The sequence below is a fragment of the Pelecanus crispus genome, chromosome 2, assembly GCF_030463565.1.
Source record: "Pelecanus crispus isolate bPelCri1 chromosome 2, bPelCri1.pri, whole genome shotgun sequence".
In the NCBI taxonomy this organism is placed as follows: domain Eukaryota; kingdom Metazoa; phylum Chordata; class Aves; order Pelecaniformes; family Pelecanidae; genus Pelecanus; species Pelecanus crispus.
In genome coordinates, this window is record NC_134644.1 from 126,620,403 (window position 1) to 126,638,917 (window position 18,515).

Below are 18,515 nucleotides of genomic sequence, written 5' to 3' on the forward strand. Positions count from 1 at the left end.
TTCTAATCTGTTATAGTTTGAAGTAGAAGTCTTTAATCACTTGGACACATATGAACTCCTTATAAAAAATGATTTGTGGCTTTATATTGCTTGCTATACCTGCTAGATTTTATTAGAGTAATGCAAGCATTGCATTCACTTTAAAAATACACAGTTAGGATTTTTTTTTGGTAGAGCTCTTTCTAACTGCGAGGTCTCTGATACCTAGTTACTGCACGGGGACATGGTTTAGTCTTCGGGACATGGTTTAGTCTAGTCTACCCTTGATTGGCTTAGAGTAGACTTGGTAGTGTAGGTTAATGGTTGGACTGGATGATCTTAAAGGTCTTTTCCAACCTAAACGATTCTATGATTCTATGCATATGTATTTTACTATTAAAGCCAAAGGACGAACCATAGCACTACATATATATATAAAAAAATGTATGTAATATGTACTATATATATTAAGATTTTTTACAATATAAAGATTTTTTATAATATAAAACAAAGAGTCTTCAGAAGAGCTATTAGCAGAAAAAATAAGCAAACTTTTTCAAGGAAGTTGACTAAATTTAGCAAGACAGTACCCCATTTTTCCTTCATAAACGTCTGTCTCCCAAGACAGAGAATCAGCAAGTACAACTCTTCACATTAGCATACGTGCATTTCCCCCTCAGCTGAGAGGGACTTTGTCCCGACAGCTACATTAAAAGCCGGCTTTAGTGCTGTTGAAGGATGTCTCAAATAAATCTAAGTGTTCCAAAAATGACCCAAAACGTGACAGGTAATACTGCAGAGCTCTAACACGAAGCGTCTTTTCAGGTGGGACGTCAGGAAGACCAGCTCACGAAACCACTGCGAGGCAACGGCGCTCACTATCCGGGCTCCTTTCAGAGCAGAAACCCTCTAGCAGGCGCATCCATGCGGGCACGAAGCAGCAGGTCTGCGTCTCCCTCGCTCAAGCCGTGCACCAGGCGCTGCAGGGAAGAGGCAGCCGCAGCAGCGCACCGCCAGCGCGCGGCACGGAGGTGCCACAGCCCGCGCGCGCCGGGGACGGAGCGGGAAGAGCAGAACCCCCACCTTCCTGGAGCCCAGGTTTGCAGCATCACAGGGCTGGCGTCGAGCCACAAGGCAACGAGGGGACTGAAGCACCAATTCTCAAGGTGAAGTACGATGAATTGCCTGCAAATTTGGAGCTAAAACCTACACACGAACCGATTTCAAGAAAGTCGCTATTGCAGCGTTTAAAAAGGCCAGTGTAGGTTACAACTTTTTATATATGTGCTTTATGGAAACTCAGGGCAAGTTTATCAGAGCTAATAGAACTGCAGCCAAATCAGGAGATCAGTTTTGCTTCACTGTACTGCATTAACATTTGTCAAAAAAAAGAAAGAAAAGAGAAAGAAAAGAGAAAGAAAAGAGAAAGAAAAGAGAAAGAAAAGAGAAAGAAAAGAGAAAGAAAAGAGAAAGAAAAGAGAAAGAAAAGAGAAAGAAAAGAGAAAGAAAAGAGAAAGAAAAGAGAAAGAAAAGAGAAAGAAAAGAGAAAGAAAAGAGAAAGAAAAGAGAAAGAAAAGAGAAAGAAAAGAGAAAGAAAAGAGAAAGAAAAGAGAAAGAAAAGAGAAAGAAAAGAGAAAGAAAAAAGAGGCAAGTCTTCACTATAGATTTATTTCTGCCAAAATGCACACTGTACGGGCCAACACAGTTAAACCACTGTGGAAAGAGGATTATGTAAAAAAAATTAAACAAATCGGGTATCAAAAGTTCACACCAGCCAAACAATGTCTTTGATAAGAAAGAAAAGAATCATTATAGGGCTAATTAACTAACCCACTTCTCCATCCTGGAAAGGCTCTGCAAACAGCTTCACAGCATCTCCAGGGAGACCGAGTGATATCTTCAGGACAAAAATGGTATCCTGGAAGATCTGAAGGGTCCTGCAACACTAAGTGGGCTGGTTTTTAGAGTGCAGGAATTCATGGCTTGTCCAATGCCTAATCTATCAGACAACATTGTTGCTTTTTAAGACAACTTCTTGTGAATTGCCCTTGGTATGATGTGGGGTTTTTGTTCCTGGTTTTGTTTTTAAATCTTAATGCAAATAGCTTCCTGGGTATTTTTACTGACTGCCACCTGTATGGCACCAGCGCAGCTGACTGCAGAAATCTCTTGCTGTTGCTTCAGCAAAAGCCAGGACCCTGGGGTAGCTCAACTTTCTTAGTGTTTTTCTTCCTAGCATAGAGAACTAAAAAATCTTCATCTTTGTAATGTAATGCTGTTACATAAACAAAATTCTCTGCAATTATGCACTGAATATTAATACAACAAAGGTTATCACATATCTGGTCGGTGAAGAAAAGACAGAATACCTCTAACTTTCAATTAGGAACAGATTAAATACCCACTGAGTGAAATAAGCTTATCCTCAGAACACTCTAAATTGCTGTGCCTGTAGATGCTGCTAGCCACCAGGTACCTGAGGCGACCCACTGGGTATCCAGGCACAGTACTGATACGTACGTACATCCAAAGATTACCAGAAGTAGTTCTAGCAATTACAAAAGTTTGGTTTAATCTAAAATTTTGGTTTGCTGTTCTATGAAAAGTGACTCCGCCTTCCACTCCCGGCTCTGCTTGGTGGCATGTGCTACAGCCCTCCTCCAAATAGCTGCCAGGTCCCAAACCCCCTCCCTCAGCGCACTGCCCAGAAAGCCTGCCTGGCTGCAAAGCCCTGGGGAAGGAAGGAAGGGAGACCCACCTCCCCTGCCTCCCCCGGGATAAGGTGGCTCATTTTGCCCTTTAACAACTAATACACAATGTAAAAATAAAGCAAACCCCTGCTTGGAGAAGATGCCACGGCTCGTCGCGGCCAGAAGGCCGTTCTTTGAATGGCAGCGCTAGCCGCAAAATCCTGCCGGTGCAGCAAAGGATTTACACGGAGGAGCAAGGTTCGCACCGAGTCGAACCATAACTGTGACATACTGGCACATGCAGGCAGACCTTAACAAGCACAGACAAAAAGTACACAGTGACTGTCGGGTGTAACTCTACGGGCTCTTTCTTCAAAAATTGTCCATGAAAGGCATGGGTGTTTGGAATAAGAAAGAATTCCCAGACTTCAGAGTTCCTCCTCATCTTCATTTTGCACGCTGTGGTCTATGGAAAACTATTCTTTGTGTACTAAGATTCTATGATCTTAAATGCTTCATCAGATATTTTAGGCTTTTTTTTTTTAATATCAGATTACCTACCTTCTGATACTCTCTTCTGAATTTAAATGGGCACACTGCCTTGGACAGAAATCAACCGTACTTTGTATTCCTCCCTTTGCTCTAATCAGTTTAACAGGATCTCCCCTATATTAAAATTTTTGCTTACATAATTCTCTTGCATGTAAAGGGTTATTAAACACTTTAATAAATCCTGTTAAGTTCATTTATTTTTTGGAAGATGATAACCTTGGAATAGACTTCTGTGAAACTGGAAAAACTGCCAAGAGAAATACTGCCAAGATAACTGTGTAACTAGGTTAAACCTGGTTTATTATTACTGTTATTTACATTAAGGAGTATCACAATAATATCTTTTAAAAATGGATATGATATCTAACAGTAAGCTACACTTACTTCTCAGTTTCCTAAATATGACAAAGAGTTTTAAGAACACTCATGTTAAACTCAAGACACAACATTTTATATTTAAACAAGCCTGTGGACGAATACTTTTCTCCCTATGAAATCAAAGCTGCACATTTTACTGTGCCACTCTGTCAGTTTGGTCACTGATCCACTGAGAAATCATGGCATGGCACAGCACTGGATGAAGCTAGCAGTCCCAAGGTAAGCCTGGTTTTCCCAGGTAGAAATGAAATTTTCTTGTTGCCTTGATTTGCCCAACTACATCCTAAACATACAAAAGCGTTCCAACTTTCTCATGTAGCCTTCAGTTCATGAAAGGCTCTGTTTTATGGGTTCAGTTTAATGGAGAGCATAAATGAAAACAACCTACTGTCTTGAAAGGCATGAGCCTGTGTTGCTAAATTAAGTGATAAGCTCTCGCACTTACAGCAGTCTTCAGCAATCTTGTTTCATGCCTATAAAAACTGCAGACTAGCTGGTATCCCGCAACTCCAGCAGTGCAAGGAGGAGAAAAAGCCATTAAAAGATTGTTATAAAAACCCCACATCGTTACACATGGGACCAGAAAACACTACACTGGTTTTGCACCAGTAGTATCGACCAGTTTGCCCCATAGAGTAAATAATGTGGATAATGCATCATTGCATCGCAGCTCTAGGACGCTCTTCAACCAGTCTTAGGCGGTCTATCCACTGAAGCAAACCAGACGAGCCCGAAGACCACTCTGCTCTGTTGGCAGAGCCGACCTACCTTGTGCAGTGTCACACATATAGGCAGGACAAGGAAGAACAAGGTCTGTCTTTGTTGTGTCATGCCACTGCGCTGCAGTGTGTTTGGCGATAGCAAGCCCTCTTACACTCAGGGATTGCTGACCCTTTGATGAGCCCAAGAGGCATGAACATGCAAACACACACAGAGAACAAGTGTGTCTCTTGTTTGGTTTTTTTTTTTTTGTTGTTTTATTCACAATGCTATTTAGCTGCAGTAATTTTGCGACAAGCAACCCCATCATTTCACCCTGCGTGCTCTCTGAGAATAAGGCTTTCTGGACAGGGATTTGAGCAGCTGCTGCTTAGCAGAGAATAAAATTCAGACTAATGGAGGGGGAGGGGAAAGGGGGCAACAAACAACATTTGTTTAAAATCTGGCAGAAGCATCCTAATTAGATGAATTATTGAATGGATCATCAGGACTGCTCCCCAAAGTGCCATAGGACAGGAGAGCCCTTAGAGGACATGTTGATTTAAGACTGCAAAAATGATCCCAAAGAGCATCATCACTGAATGCAGAACACTAAAGGCTCGTTTGTCTCAAAAATCACACTTCCCACACAGCGCCGTTGCTCGCTTGCCATGTATATAAAGGTTGTAAAAGTTAATCATTTAGACAGGGATAAATATTTATTCAGGGACTACCTTAACGTTGAATGTTATTTCCTCCATGACGTAAACTCGTTCAGGAAATGCTTTAGCCACCTCCTCCACACTGTTAAAATACTGCACTGGCTCCTTAATATCTCGGTCTTGTTCCAGCAGCTTAAACTGCCCTGAAAACAGATGATAAACAGAAGAGTTGTAAGATATTTATATTGGACAACTGTCACTGTGGCAACTCCTGGCTCAACTTCTTCACCATTTTGCTCGGTCAATTTTTCCCATTATTAGCAGCCAAACAAGAAGATGAAAGATTGCAGAGAGTCTCCTGAACCTGCTGTGAAAGACACCCAGTTTCACCAGGTCGGAACGAAAAGAACGTGTGGGAGCCGAAGTTAAATTAAAAAAAGATCCTTTTATCACATGCTCTCTAGAAATAGTAAGTAACTATGGAGGCATTTGTGTTTGTGTACTTAATTCGGTGTAACAGTATCTGGACAGATAGCATTTTTTTGGCCCTTAATATTAAAAGCTTTACAGAAAGAAAACACACCCATTACTATAAAACCCCAAAACAATAAACACAGGGGGTTTGTTTTTTGTTTTAGTATCATCAAACAGCTCTTAAAAAATGCTAGGCTAAAACCCTTTTGCCCCTAGGCTTCCCTAAAAGTGGAACAGCACCTAACTTGACTTAATCATATACTAAGCCCTTTGAAAACGTTAGCTAACGTAAGAAATTAAACCATACACATTTAAAACCCTTTTGAAGGTGGTCGCCTTCAGAAGAGCATTAGAAAGAAGTGTTTCTTGCTGACTTTACCTCGCCCCAGCATGAAAACCTTGGTTATTTTCTAAGTCTTGTAAAAGGCAAGAACTAACACGGAGGCAGCCGCCCTAGGCAGACCTGCCAGGGACAGCCAGGCACATCAATCACCTCTGCGCACTACGAACACAAAGTTTAAAAGCTTTCTTTTATAAATACAGCAATAATGAAAGCTTAGATGGACACATTTGCTGCTTGCATGACTTAAACCTAAAATCAGTGGAGCGATCTTCCCAAATTTAGAAACATTAACTACTACTAAGTTAAAGGCTGATCTCAGCAAGAGAATAGCACAGCAAGACTTGATGCAAGAAACAACTCAAGAAAACGAGTAAAAGGCCAAGTAAAATCAATGGTTAGTGCATCTCCTGTAAATCGTATTTTAAAATCAGCAACGCACTGGATTATTGTTCCCAAACAGTGCTCAACTTCATTAAATTCCAATACATCAGAATGTCAGCCACCTACCGAAATATTTTCTCACTCCTTCAGCATTTTTGTGCGCAACACCCTGCCGCCCCTATGCATCCCATCAGACTTGAGACTTTTGTGACACCCACACTAAACTATTTCAGGGCACCTAGCAGCAAAGGAGGAAACGAATGCAAGCTCAGCAAGTCTTGATGCCCCACGAGAAAGACCCATCCCACCACCCTGCCAGGTGTGCGCACACACGTGTACACACACACACACGCACACCAAGAGAGGTGCGAGACCAAGAGGCTCAGCTCCTCCACCCAACCCCAGCACCCCACTGACAGAGACACACTCTTTTAATCAGTATGCTCGAGTACTGTGGTTGTAAGCCTAAATATCAACTTACAAGACAGAAGACTTCCTTTTATTGCCTTGCATATGTTTTGTCTTTCTAAAGCGACCACAGTAATTTTGAAGTATTATCAGCAGGGTAACTAAAGATGCTGGTACTTCCCACCACGAGACTGTGTTTTGCAACTGTTTAATAAACTTCACCGCACCTCAAGTACCAGTTGCCTTGGAGCTTTCCTAACTCTGTGTCTGCTTCAGGACACACTATTATTTGAAGTTCAGCCAAGACAATTCAAGTGCGTCAAAGACCAACACCGGGGTAGAAGCAGCAGGACCTTTGGTCTGCCCTGCTGAAGCCATTCCTGTAGTATATTACGGCAATGTAGCTGACTACGGGAACGGCTTCTCCAGGTCAGACCAAAGGTCTGCCTCGTGCAGGGTTCTGCCTTAGGAGTCAACGACACCTCTGTAAGGAGGACTTCAAGCACAATTAGCAATACCCCTCAGAGTCTCCTCCACACCTCGAGGAGGAACTCATCTTTGGGCTTGGTAGCTCCAGAAGTTTTCTTCCCTGTAAATCTGTTTAATTGCTTACTGAAGGTATCTAACACTTTCAGTGTAGACATACCCTCTATCTTGAAAAATTCTGGCAACCTCTTCTTCTACCGCCTCCAGGATTAAAAGTAGAACTTTTAGGAGTGACAAAGCTACATCTGGCAGACACTATGGGTAGCCATAGGAAACCTGACAGCGGACAAGCATTTGTAAAAACACATCACGCGCTCAACAGAAATGTGCCAGCATCCTGAAGCTGAATTCCTCAACCTGTCTGCTCCGAGCCCCCTTCGGTGCAAAGCAATAGAGGAGCCAGGCAGCCGGCGCCTCTGGGCTCAGGGAATCTGGAGAATAAGCAGGGAGGTGCTCGGTTAGCCGAAGCTGGAAAGCATGTTGTGACTGAAGCCCAAGGTGCAGACAGAGACGAAAAGAGGAGAACTGTGCTTTTGAATCCCCAGTCTGCCATACAGATCATTTAAGGATCACTTAAGTTTCAGGATTTCCCTGTCAGCCACAACCAAACCAAGAGGAAGATGCGTTCCCCAGCTCCGCAGGTCCTTTCCCCTGCAGGTACCCTGCTTTCCTGCAAAGGAAATTCAGGTGGGCGGGGGAACCGAGTGAAGTCAGACCTCCTCCTACGTGGGGTCGGGACATGCCAGGACATCATGCATGGCAGCAGCAGGGATTGAGAGTTGCACCAGGGAGCACCTGAGAGCACAGAAAAACTAGCACTCCAGAGCGCAGAGGCAATGACCGTATTTCACAGAGTCACTAAGGGCGAGATGTTCTCAAATTTTACAGAAGTCATCACACAGTGTTTGTTCCCCATGGGCTGACCCGAGGCTGTTGCGCTCTCCTGCTTACTTCTGAATTGCTCCTCAGGGAGCATTGCTGTCCTCTTCAACTACTGACACAGCCACCTGGATGCAACCCTAATTGATTGCCCAATTTGGGATCCAAGGGTCTGATTTGCAGAATTCCCAGCTGTGGTTACTGTTCGAGGCAAGCTGTGATTACAATTTATAATGGCATTTCATACTTTAAGTTCCTTGAAGAAAAAAACCCGAAACCACAGCAAGTTTGAGTCACCTCAGACAGATCCAAATCCAAAATCCGGTGGGGTTACTTCTGATTTAACACTCGCCCCCTTACATACAGAAGAGAGTTGAATACAATACTGCGTGGAAGCTACATAATTTTTTGAAACTCAGACACTGATAAAATTTTGCTAGTTCAGACAGAAATTGAGAACTCTCACTTCTGAGCGCGAACTGCATTGGGCATAGTAACAAGTCATGAATTCACATGAACAAGGAAGGAAAACAACGTATTGAAGAATAATAATAAATTATATGAACAATATTCATCCAGCACTTTGAATGAGACAGTGGTCTTTAATTCTAGGTTCTCTAGTTACTCTGTGTGGAAGCGTAATAATATTATTTTACTATGACTGTCATGTATTTAACAATAGATAGTCGGGTGGCAAGAAAGGGCCAGTTACCCATTGCAATCCAAACTTCCACAAATAAGTCCCCAATTCCTCAGCACGGAACAAATGCTTTAGGCTCTGTGCAACTGGGAGGCAGGGTCTGCTATCTATTGTAGACTTACACGTGTTTCTGAAAAAAAGAAAAATCAGCTGGAGCTTTGCTTTGGTACAAAGAGATGCTCAGTACCGTCTACGTCACGCTCCGTGCCATCGTCCCCTTCCTTCAGCTGAGCCATGGAAACACAAAGCCGTCTGTGCCTCCACAGCTAATAAGCAGCAGTTCACGAGGAGGTTGACTACAGAGGAGTACATGCAGATCCCAAAGCATATAATAGAAGGGCAACATTAATCTCCCCCTGTTACGAAATCAAGAAGTATGCTGTGCATGGAAGCTGTCAGGGCTGGATGTTAAAATGCCTCTTCTTTGGAAAAGATGGTTTATAACTTGAGATTTTCTATAGACAGTTTTTTGAAATTTATTTCCTCATTGAAAAAGGCAGACTTTTTTATTGGAAGGAGAGAAAGAAGGGCTGAAGAGGGGCCTGCAACACACATTTGAGCCAGATGTCAAGTAACTAACTAATGGGGAGGAAGGAGACAATTTCTTATTATGTCTCTCCCTGGTCTCTACTCAAGCTGCCATAAAAAAGACAGCACGGCTGAAATACAAGTCAAATGGACATAAGCCTGGCTTGACTGCAAGTTAAAGTAGAATTTTATTACACTTTGCAAGAGGCAAGATTTCATCGTGAGACTTTGCAAAACTGACAGCAAGCTTAAACAAATCACAGCACAATTTAACTGTGTGTTCATTAGGAATTTAACAAAAATGTTAAAGAAAATCTAAAGCTGAAACTATGCTTTTATAGAGGTACCCCCATCTCTCTCTTACTAGCACAAAAAGAATAATGCAATGTTTCTCTAGTATATCAGGGCAGGTTCAGAAAGATCAAAGATTTGTAATACCTACACGGTCCACCGAGCAGGTGTCGTTACTCCTTTGCAGCCAAATGCAAGGGAGTAACGAACGACTACTGCAAGCTTTATATCTCTTTATCTTTCACTCTGGCCTCTGGCAGGCACAGTATTGGAACAGTTTCATTCTAGTATATATTAGCTCTGCAGATTATGAATTCTTATTTCCCTGTGAAGGTACTTGCAGCAAAGACGGTAAATCCACTACTGCTGGAAATGAGTCCGGAAAGATAAAAAGGCAGGGAAAGACCTAAACCAGGGCTTATCCTTCAGTTTATGAGGGCATTCATTAAAACCCTGTAGGAGCAGGAAGATCAGTCCATCTTCCTTCTTGCCAGAAGTTGGCCCTGCAACATCAGCAAGCAGAGGCATTAACCAGCCCTTTCTGTCCCAGCCTACGGGTTGCTTCTGCTGCTTCGGCTCTTGCAGACTTACATACGTTCACAACTCCAACCCACCTCATACAGGTTATTTCTGTAACATAAGATCCCCTGGTTTTTGCAGCAAGTTACCCCTCACCTCCAAATAGTCCGGCCATTTCCAACAGTTCAGAATGTTACCAAGACAGAAACACTCATTTTGTACTGTCTGTACTGTGCCTAGACCAAGGGAGTCCTTATCTACGTCAAGGGTTTACAGACTGAACAAACAGTCAAGTTTTCATGGATATAAAAGGATGAGAGCATGTATATGCTCATATACCAAAAAGAAAATCTGAAAAAAGAAATTCGGCGGGGGGAGAAAAAAAAGAAAAGTAGCTACATGTCATCAGCAGGAAACATGGAAGGTCACTGAAACATCTGCTCAATTGCGTTAGCTATTAAATGTTTCTCCAAGGAGGCAGGAGTTGTATTGTCTTTCAGCAGCTTTGATTATTTAGTAAGTCTCACATCTCTATGTGAGACTGCATGCAAAGCCCAGCGCTTCTCAAGAATGTGCAGACGGCACAGCAGGGTAGCAAAAGTACTGCAGAGGTTTATGTTTCATATTACTTGTTGAGTGCTGACTGCATTTCAGTATTTCAAAGAACAGCGGAGCTGACTCAAAAAGAAAAGGCTCTCTACCTGCCAGAATACCACCATTTTGGAAAAAGGCAAGCTCTGTCGACATTTTTCAGCATTCCCATACATCAAGCTGATGGGAAATAACTTTGTTTTCCTCCCCAGGAAGATGACCCTTAATATAACTGAGCAGAGTTGAGGAGCATACACCTAAAACATAAATTAGACATAATAAAGAAGGGCACAGAAAGGTGGCTTGCTAGATATTAGGGAAAATGAAGTTACATGCATTGGAAAGTACACTTCAGCATGCCTGGGTTTTAGATGGACCTGCACAGTCTTCAGCTGACAACGCCTTCAACGCCTGATGCGGAATTAAATTTGTCTCAGTGGGGGATGACGGAAGGAAATCTCAATTTATGTCCTCACTTGTCACCCCATCAACTAGATCATACAGTAGAGCTATTTAGTCCCTACCTAAGCCACAGACAAGGCAGCCAGTCAAGAATGAGCATAGCAAACCAGACTGTAAAATAATAGATTAAGACATAATCCTAACACTTCTGCCACTCCAGCCTACATATTTTTTTAAATCTTTTTTTTTTCCCGGTTTGACCTTTGCCAAAATGTCTTTGCATAGAACCTACACAGGGCATTTTGTTGTTGCAGGAAGTGTTGTCACGGCAGTAGCTGTAGGTGTCCAGACCTGAGAAAAAAGGGAGAACAAAAAAGAATCCATCGCAACCTCTGATACAGCTATTACGTGACTAACCGGAACCGAGGTGTAAAGTTAATACTGCAGCTCTTTCAGGGACCTATCACTAAGTGAATGTTAAAAGGTTTGGCAGACATGTAGAAGTAACGAGTGGGAAATTAATGCTTTGCTTCACTTTTGTCATCTTCCAGCTTGTTGAAACTTCGCGTTTGTTCTCAGCTCTCCAGAGGAGAGAAGAGTGCCTGCGTGCCCTGGTCCTCTGCAGCAGCAGAGCTGCCGGTTCCCTCTGCAGAGGGGACAGCGCAGGGGGCAAAGACTCATCGCAGAGAGAAACTGCGAGCACAAATGGAATTACAGAACGGTGTTTTCAACAACGGGAGCAGACAGTAGTCCGCAGATGAACTGGTTGCAGACAGGCTCACAGCCCTGCTGCCCAGAGGGAGGACAGGAAAGCTAATCGCCAGCTCCATCACCTCTGGGTTCCCCACTGAGGGAGCTACTGACCACCTCAGGTCGGGACATGGCAGCAAACTAAGATGGATGCAATGCTATGGTAAGTTCATCCCTTCAGTCAAAGAAAGAGCAAGACAACCTGTGTTCATCCTTATCTGCTATGCTGATAGCTTCTGTGAGCTATCCCTTAAAAAAAAAAAAAAAAAAAAAGTTGGGGGGGCAGAGAGGGAAGTTAGTTTCTGAGTTATTCGTAAGAATTTCTTCATTTATTTTCATATTGTAGCCTGCTGAAAGCATACAGGAAACTATGAAAGAGTGGAGAATACAGCAGGAAAATACACAACAGGAGTCTTAGGTACACAGCTACCAAAGGATAATGAGTGGGCCACAAAGTAGAAAAGCTACGATTGATTCTTACATTATATAATCGCCATGAAATAGCTATTACACAGACTTTGAAATACTGCTTCTGGTTTTTTAAGAGCTGCCTGTCAGTACTTTTTCTTGAGGAGGGGGGGGGGGGGGGGAAAGAAGAGGACCTCCCATATCCCCAGCTGTACCCAATCTTCTGGAAATTTTGGGAATGTATTAAAAAACAGATGAAACATGAACTAGAGACATATTTAAGTAAACATAATACAATTAGAATTCATCGAGTGTACTGGAACTAAACTTATGGCACTGCAAAGCAGAGGACAAGGCACAATGGCACATTCAGTTAGCAGAGATTGTGCAACATTTCATGGGGAAGGAGCCCTTCAGAATGAATAGCTTTACTTCTCGGAAGTATTATGAAGATTTTGAAGCCTTAAACGCCTTTATTCCTCCCTGTGTTGTGTCTGCGGTACAAATACCCATTCAACCAAGAGAGAATGAGTCAGGCATCACAACCTGGTGAGACATGTCGAAGCAGAGCATCAGCGCGCTGACACATCACCTGTGTGTATGCATACACGCCGTTGGAGAGATCAAGGAAGGGAATCCAACCAAGTTTCCCACACAGCAACGCAGTGCTTGCTAATCAAAACCTCTAATCCTGTGCTGGCGGAGCAAAGGGGATGGTACAGCCTAGCATTCTCTTTTGTCTTATCTTACTTTTATGAGTAGCGTAACAAAAAAAAAAAATTCAATTCTGTTGGCAACATAACAAAGAAAAATCAGTTCAAATGGTGACTGATGATAGCTTAAAGCAGTTTTAACTAAGAGATATTGCATGAAAGGGAATTTTACGTTACAGATGATGTAAAAAGACAGACAGGGAAAACAAGCCTAACCTCTAACCTTTGTTTCCTAAGTTATTATCATCATAAATACAAGATTACCACAATGAAATGTTCCATTTTACAGGGTCACATGTTTAAGTGTCTGGACGGTAAGTTAACTAGATTTAACTTACTCACTGGGTTATCATTGATCTAACTTGTAATTAACATCATTTATTCCTTTCCTACGTGCTGCCAACAGACACCAAGAACATTCCATAGGCAGCGTGTTAGTTCACACGCTAAAGTGACCATGCAGAGGACTCTGATGAGTACTGCACTGTCTGACTTTCCTAATTACTATTAATAAAAGCTGTTGCTAGTTTCCTGTTGAACAGTAAGAGTGTGAAGCCACACAAATGAGGATGGCATGCTCTCCTGGTGAATATCAGAGCTTATCCAGATTGCAGCACAAAAAGGCACCAAGAAAGAAAATTTACAGAAAGCCCAACTAAACCAACCCAGAGCTTGCAGGAAACAGCGTTGAGATGACTATGTTTAACAGCAGCTGCCCGATGACAAAAGCTTTTCTTATGCGACTACTAGCGCTGTTGCCTTGGTACCACAGTGGAGGCCCACTTAGACTTCAGTTATGAAAATGGTAGGAATCACTGAAAGCTTATGGCTCTGACCTACTACAGAGGCATCCAGGATCCTTATGAGAATGTCTGCTGGAACTGCCTGCCACCAGGAGAGGAAGATTTGATAAGAAGGTAAAGCCAACTTATCCCTCACTTAACAGAAGCCTCTAGCAAAAACTGCTGCCCTCTCTATGAACAGCTGGGAAAAAAAAAATGAGGTAGACCTGAAGGTGAAAAAGTACCTGATTACAGTTCTTATTATATTTTGAATCACTTGTCTTACTAAGCACATACATTGCTTTCATTTATATGTTAACACTGATTCAGGGCTAAAAATCAATCCTAAGGAATGGAGACCCAGCTTAGATACATCAACACAAACCGAACATCAAACCTTGCACTGGATGGCAGACAAGTCCCTTAACAGCATCTTACGTCGTTCTGCCAAGTAGATTTTCCTATTTTAGTGAAAGACATCACATACATTTAAAATTAAGACACAGCACAGACTTAATCTGGCTTTGGATCTATTCTTAACTAGGCGATCTCCTCCCAAAACATCAGTATACATTCATCCCAAGACATACATACATTAAAAGAACAGGGCTGTCTACAATGGTTGAACATTAATTAAAGCACAGAAGAAAGTTGAGATGAGAGTAACAGAATAAACTGGTTAATATTTGAAATTAATATTACTAGTTTCAAGCAGGCTCAAACAGACCATATTAGCATACCTGTTAAAGGTGAGCCAAGCATGCTGGGATTTTATATCACAGCTGCATCAAAAAATTCTGCCTTTACACCATGGATTCCCTGACCTCATTAACACTGATTTCAGTAGAAATTATGAATGTGTAAGATTTGCTCTTTAAGGCAGAAAGAGCAAAATCCCATTTTTTAATCAAAATTTGTGACCGTTAGTTTGAAGAAAACACAGTAACACAAATTTGTTCCGTTTGGGCTCATGCCCCCACCAGCAACGGTGCAGTTTTTCATCATCTGCATGACTCCAAGTACCGAACAAGTAGAGAAACCCAACTCCATCCTTCCCTTCAGAGGATGCCTCCTCACAGAAAATCCACATGGGAAGAAACCTTTCCTCCCTTTCACTCTCCTCATTTTGGTTGCTAAATAGTGTACTTCAGTTTCTTGTGCAACTGAAGTGTCAGTGGAAGAAACTAGAGTATTTTCTGAGGGCTGCAATATTTTGGGACCCGAGTTCAGTGCACCTCTAGTTGAACTGATTCTTTTACTTTCGGTGTCAAAATTTGTTCAAAAAGGTGAAGAGGATTTTTGCACTGATAAAAAGTATTTTAAACACAGACTGTACTTGCAGAGAGTAGTTCAATATATCTCCTCATTACCTGTGGATGCAAGTAAATGATTATATTTATTTGAGGTTAAGAGAAAAACCAGACAGCATCCAAAAAAGAAATCCAGTCCACCACTGGCAACAGAGAATCTTACACTGACAGATCAAAGAGGCTTCATTCTTAGAGGAACAGCTGAGTTTGGAAAGAGGGCTAACCATTTTAGGGGACCAAAATTTGATTGCAATGAAGAAAGCAAACTTTTGCAATTTAGAAACTACCAGGTCCCAAGCTCTGTGTCAGGCCAGCTCTGAATTGCATTACTTCACTTTGTTGATCAAAAAAATTGAGAGAATTGCAATTATAGGGAGGAAGCTAAGATGTGCAGAAGCATATTTTTGGTCATAACATGGATTTCAGATGTTCTAACCACAAATGACTTGTGGATTTATACCAGACACAACTTTTTGGATTTGGTAGCCATCTCTTGAAAAAAAAATTTGACAGAATGAAAGTGGCTTTTCCAAACAACTTCATACACATGCTTCTATTTCTTGGCAAGTTGAAACTTTTGCTAAAGTAACAGCAGCAACTGAGCTTAATCATTAACTTTTCCTTACTAACAGCTTTTATTTATTTTGCAAAAGCTTCAAAGTCAACACTCACCAAAACTCAAGCTCTTAGTGTTTCTGCCACAGTGCAAAGAAACTTTCTTCAATCGCAAACCCACCACCCTTTATGCTTTCTGCTTTTTTGCTGACAGATCTTTTTCCTCCTGCTACTCCCACGTGAGTATCCCCATTTCTGTGGCCTGACTTTAGTGCCATTCATTGCTTTCTTGCTCGCTGAGCAGCCTTTTGTGCCTTTCAGGTTCTGACCCCGTCCCATGCTCAACGGGCCCCGGCACGAGTGTAGGACGGTGTGTAGTGAAATATTCCACCCAAGAAGGACAGTCATGTCGACAGTACCGCCTCTGGCAGGCACTTGGGCTGCAATTAACACAGCTAAAGAAAAAGTGCATTCACGGAGCAGAAATCTTGAAAATGTACATAGATCAATTCCGTATAAAAAGTGCTTTTGTTTCCTGTTCAGGAACAGGTTTTTTAATTAACTGAATGGGAGGAGTTGTAAAAACCAGGAACAATGACTGAGTCAGCAGCTCAGTCAGTTCTTAGTAGCTTACAGGGCTTTACATAAGACAGAATAAAAGTATTTCATTCAGAGTTAGACAGTTTTATCAATGTGTAGAGAGACTTCAGAGCTTGGGCTTGGTAGCCTGAAAGACCGTCTGTGCACATATCTCGTTTACTTGCTGAATATACATGTGGTTTACAATCTCTAGCAGATTCTCTTAGTCTTTTTCCTCCCCCTCCTCTCTCTCTCTCAACTTAAACGTACTGAAGTATTGCACTCAAATTACTGGAGAAGCTGTTGCTCCAATAGTTCCCAACATTTGTGTACCAGCAATGGAAAAGAGGGGTTGTTCTTCTATGTGCTTAAAAAGACAATTTTCGTAGGAAAGGTACTATCGCTTTGTATTGTCAATGCCCAGCACATACTGTAGCTTAGCTTACATATTTACAAAGTGTTTAAATTAGGAAGGAATTCAATTTATTATAGCTCTGACCACCAGCAATCACAAGCAAGTTCTGAAAAACAAGTTCACTTTACTTCTGGAACAAATCAGACAACATATTTGAAACTGAAATGAAGCCAATTTCCAAAGAAACTCCTTAATTACACAATATATCTGGCTTATTCAGCTAATGTCTCCTGTCAAGGAGAGTATTCAGTATTAAGTACATTTATGCTACAGCTAAAACTATATTAAAGATGATTTAAAACAAGTGTAGAGCCAAAATAATACCTGATCTGAAAATCACCTCAATGAAATACATGTAGTAGCTTATGCTCCAAAAATTGTCATCCAGAACATTGGAATATCTATCAAGGATGCAAAGTAACTTGCAGCAAGCAAACATTTTTAATTTTTTTGGTTTAGGATCAGCAGCCATGTTTATATCATTGCCTCAGCTGAGAAGCAGAAGGTGTTTTGATACCCATGTTATGCATGAGGTAAGCCATCTCTTCACTCAGTCCGTATGAATGCGACAGAGTTCCTGTCAGAATCGTTTGTCTGGTTTCCAGTACAAGAGGACATTGATTCAGTGTTGTGCAATTTATCTACAAAGCAGACAAAGCTCTCGATAACAGCTCAAGATGAATGAAGGCAGCTTTTAAGAATGAGCATTTTGGCATATGTTCACAGCATGTGCTAAAGTGTCCTCCCAAAAAAAGAAAGAAAAAATAAAAAAAGGAAAAGAGGAGGTGAGCTGAAAAGGTGGGTGAATAGAGATGGTAGGTGAGAGCACACTGCTTCAGCACTGCCACTTAATTTAATTTTCATTGCAACTCTCAAAGGCAACCATCTAAAATTCAGATCTAAGCAAGAAACGCATCTGCCTCAGTTCTCTTGCATGCATTCCATCACACGCATTCTGTTTCATTACCTTAAATAAGGTGGGTACCACCTAAACCCCTCTCTGGCAGTTTAAATGATCATAGCTGAAACCAAATGGTATAAAGAAAGAGAATGCCCAGCCAGTTCTTCCCTCTTGTAAGATGTGTGCCGGCTTGCTGAGAGCCAAATGAAACCAGCTAGTGGGGGCAGCCTAGCCTAAAACAGCTCGACAGAAAGCAAGTGCTACAGACTGCATATGGGGTGGTTTAATTTCAAAAGTGTTTTCAGAAGACCACTTAGGGGATTTTGTTTGCTCCATGTAAATGATAATTCATGATTTAAAGAGTTGTACTATGCCTTGCTAATGCTTTCTGAAATGCTGTTGAATATTTTATCCTACATGAGTTTCTAGTGAAACCTTCTTGCTAATACTGGTTTGGGGCATCTCCAGTTGAAAGCCATTTCTGCACCAATTCCATTTTGTACCCTTTCACAGAACGGGCTGTGAAGTGGTAATTACCAGAGTGGCTGGCCGCCTATTTGTCTTTGAATGCACACGGACTTCCCCAGCTGCTAGATTATCATGAGATATGTCATTACATACTGATTTCTAAGTACACAAGCTGACATTAGCAGCTGCAAATGCTCCAGAGAAATTCTGTGCTTTAAATTTCTGCAAAAGAACTTTAGTTTTAAAACAAGGTGATCTTAAATCCATCTCTGGGATTAAGAGAAATACTATTAATGTTGTTGGTTCCAAAAAAAAGTTATTCCTTGACTAATGAAACTAAATCAATACTGGGTAGTTTGTATTAGCACACAGATTTAAGGTTGTGAAGATACCATGGATGGAACAAAAGGATGTTAGGGTTTCAGGCACTTAGAATTGGTTACTGTAGATACTTAGAAAGAGACACAGATGATGCTTAGAGACCAGAAAAACCGGGACAACCCAAGCTAAAAGCAACTCAAAACCAAAAACCATCAAAAGATCAGTTTTTGCTAGAGTTATGACAAAGTATTGAAAAAGTTTTCCCAACAGCTTAATGTTCCTTTCAGGAAAATGACTCTTTCAGTTGAGATTTCTGAACACAGGGAGCAAAAAGGCAAAGACACAGCTAAG

The 18,515-nt window shown here is 41.6% G+C and overlaps 1 protein-coding gene across 2 annotated transcripts in view; it reads right to left on the bottom strand.

Annotated features, from left to right (window-relative positions):
• GAREM1 (GRB2 associated regulator of MAPK1 subtype 1) overlaps positions 1 to 18,515 on the bottom strand; it is a 99,591-nt gene that overhangs the window by 15,460 nt on the left and 65,616 nt on the right. For both annotated transcript variants that reach the window (XM_075705944.1, XM_075705942.1), the window contains exon 3: positions 5,033 to 5,163. In XM_075705944.1, coding sequence (XP_075562059.1) covers positions 5,033 to 5,163 — 131 coding nt within the window. The remainder of the gene's footprint in view (positions 1 to 5,032; positions 5,164 to 18,515) is intronic.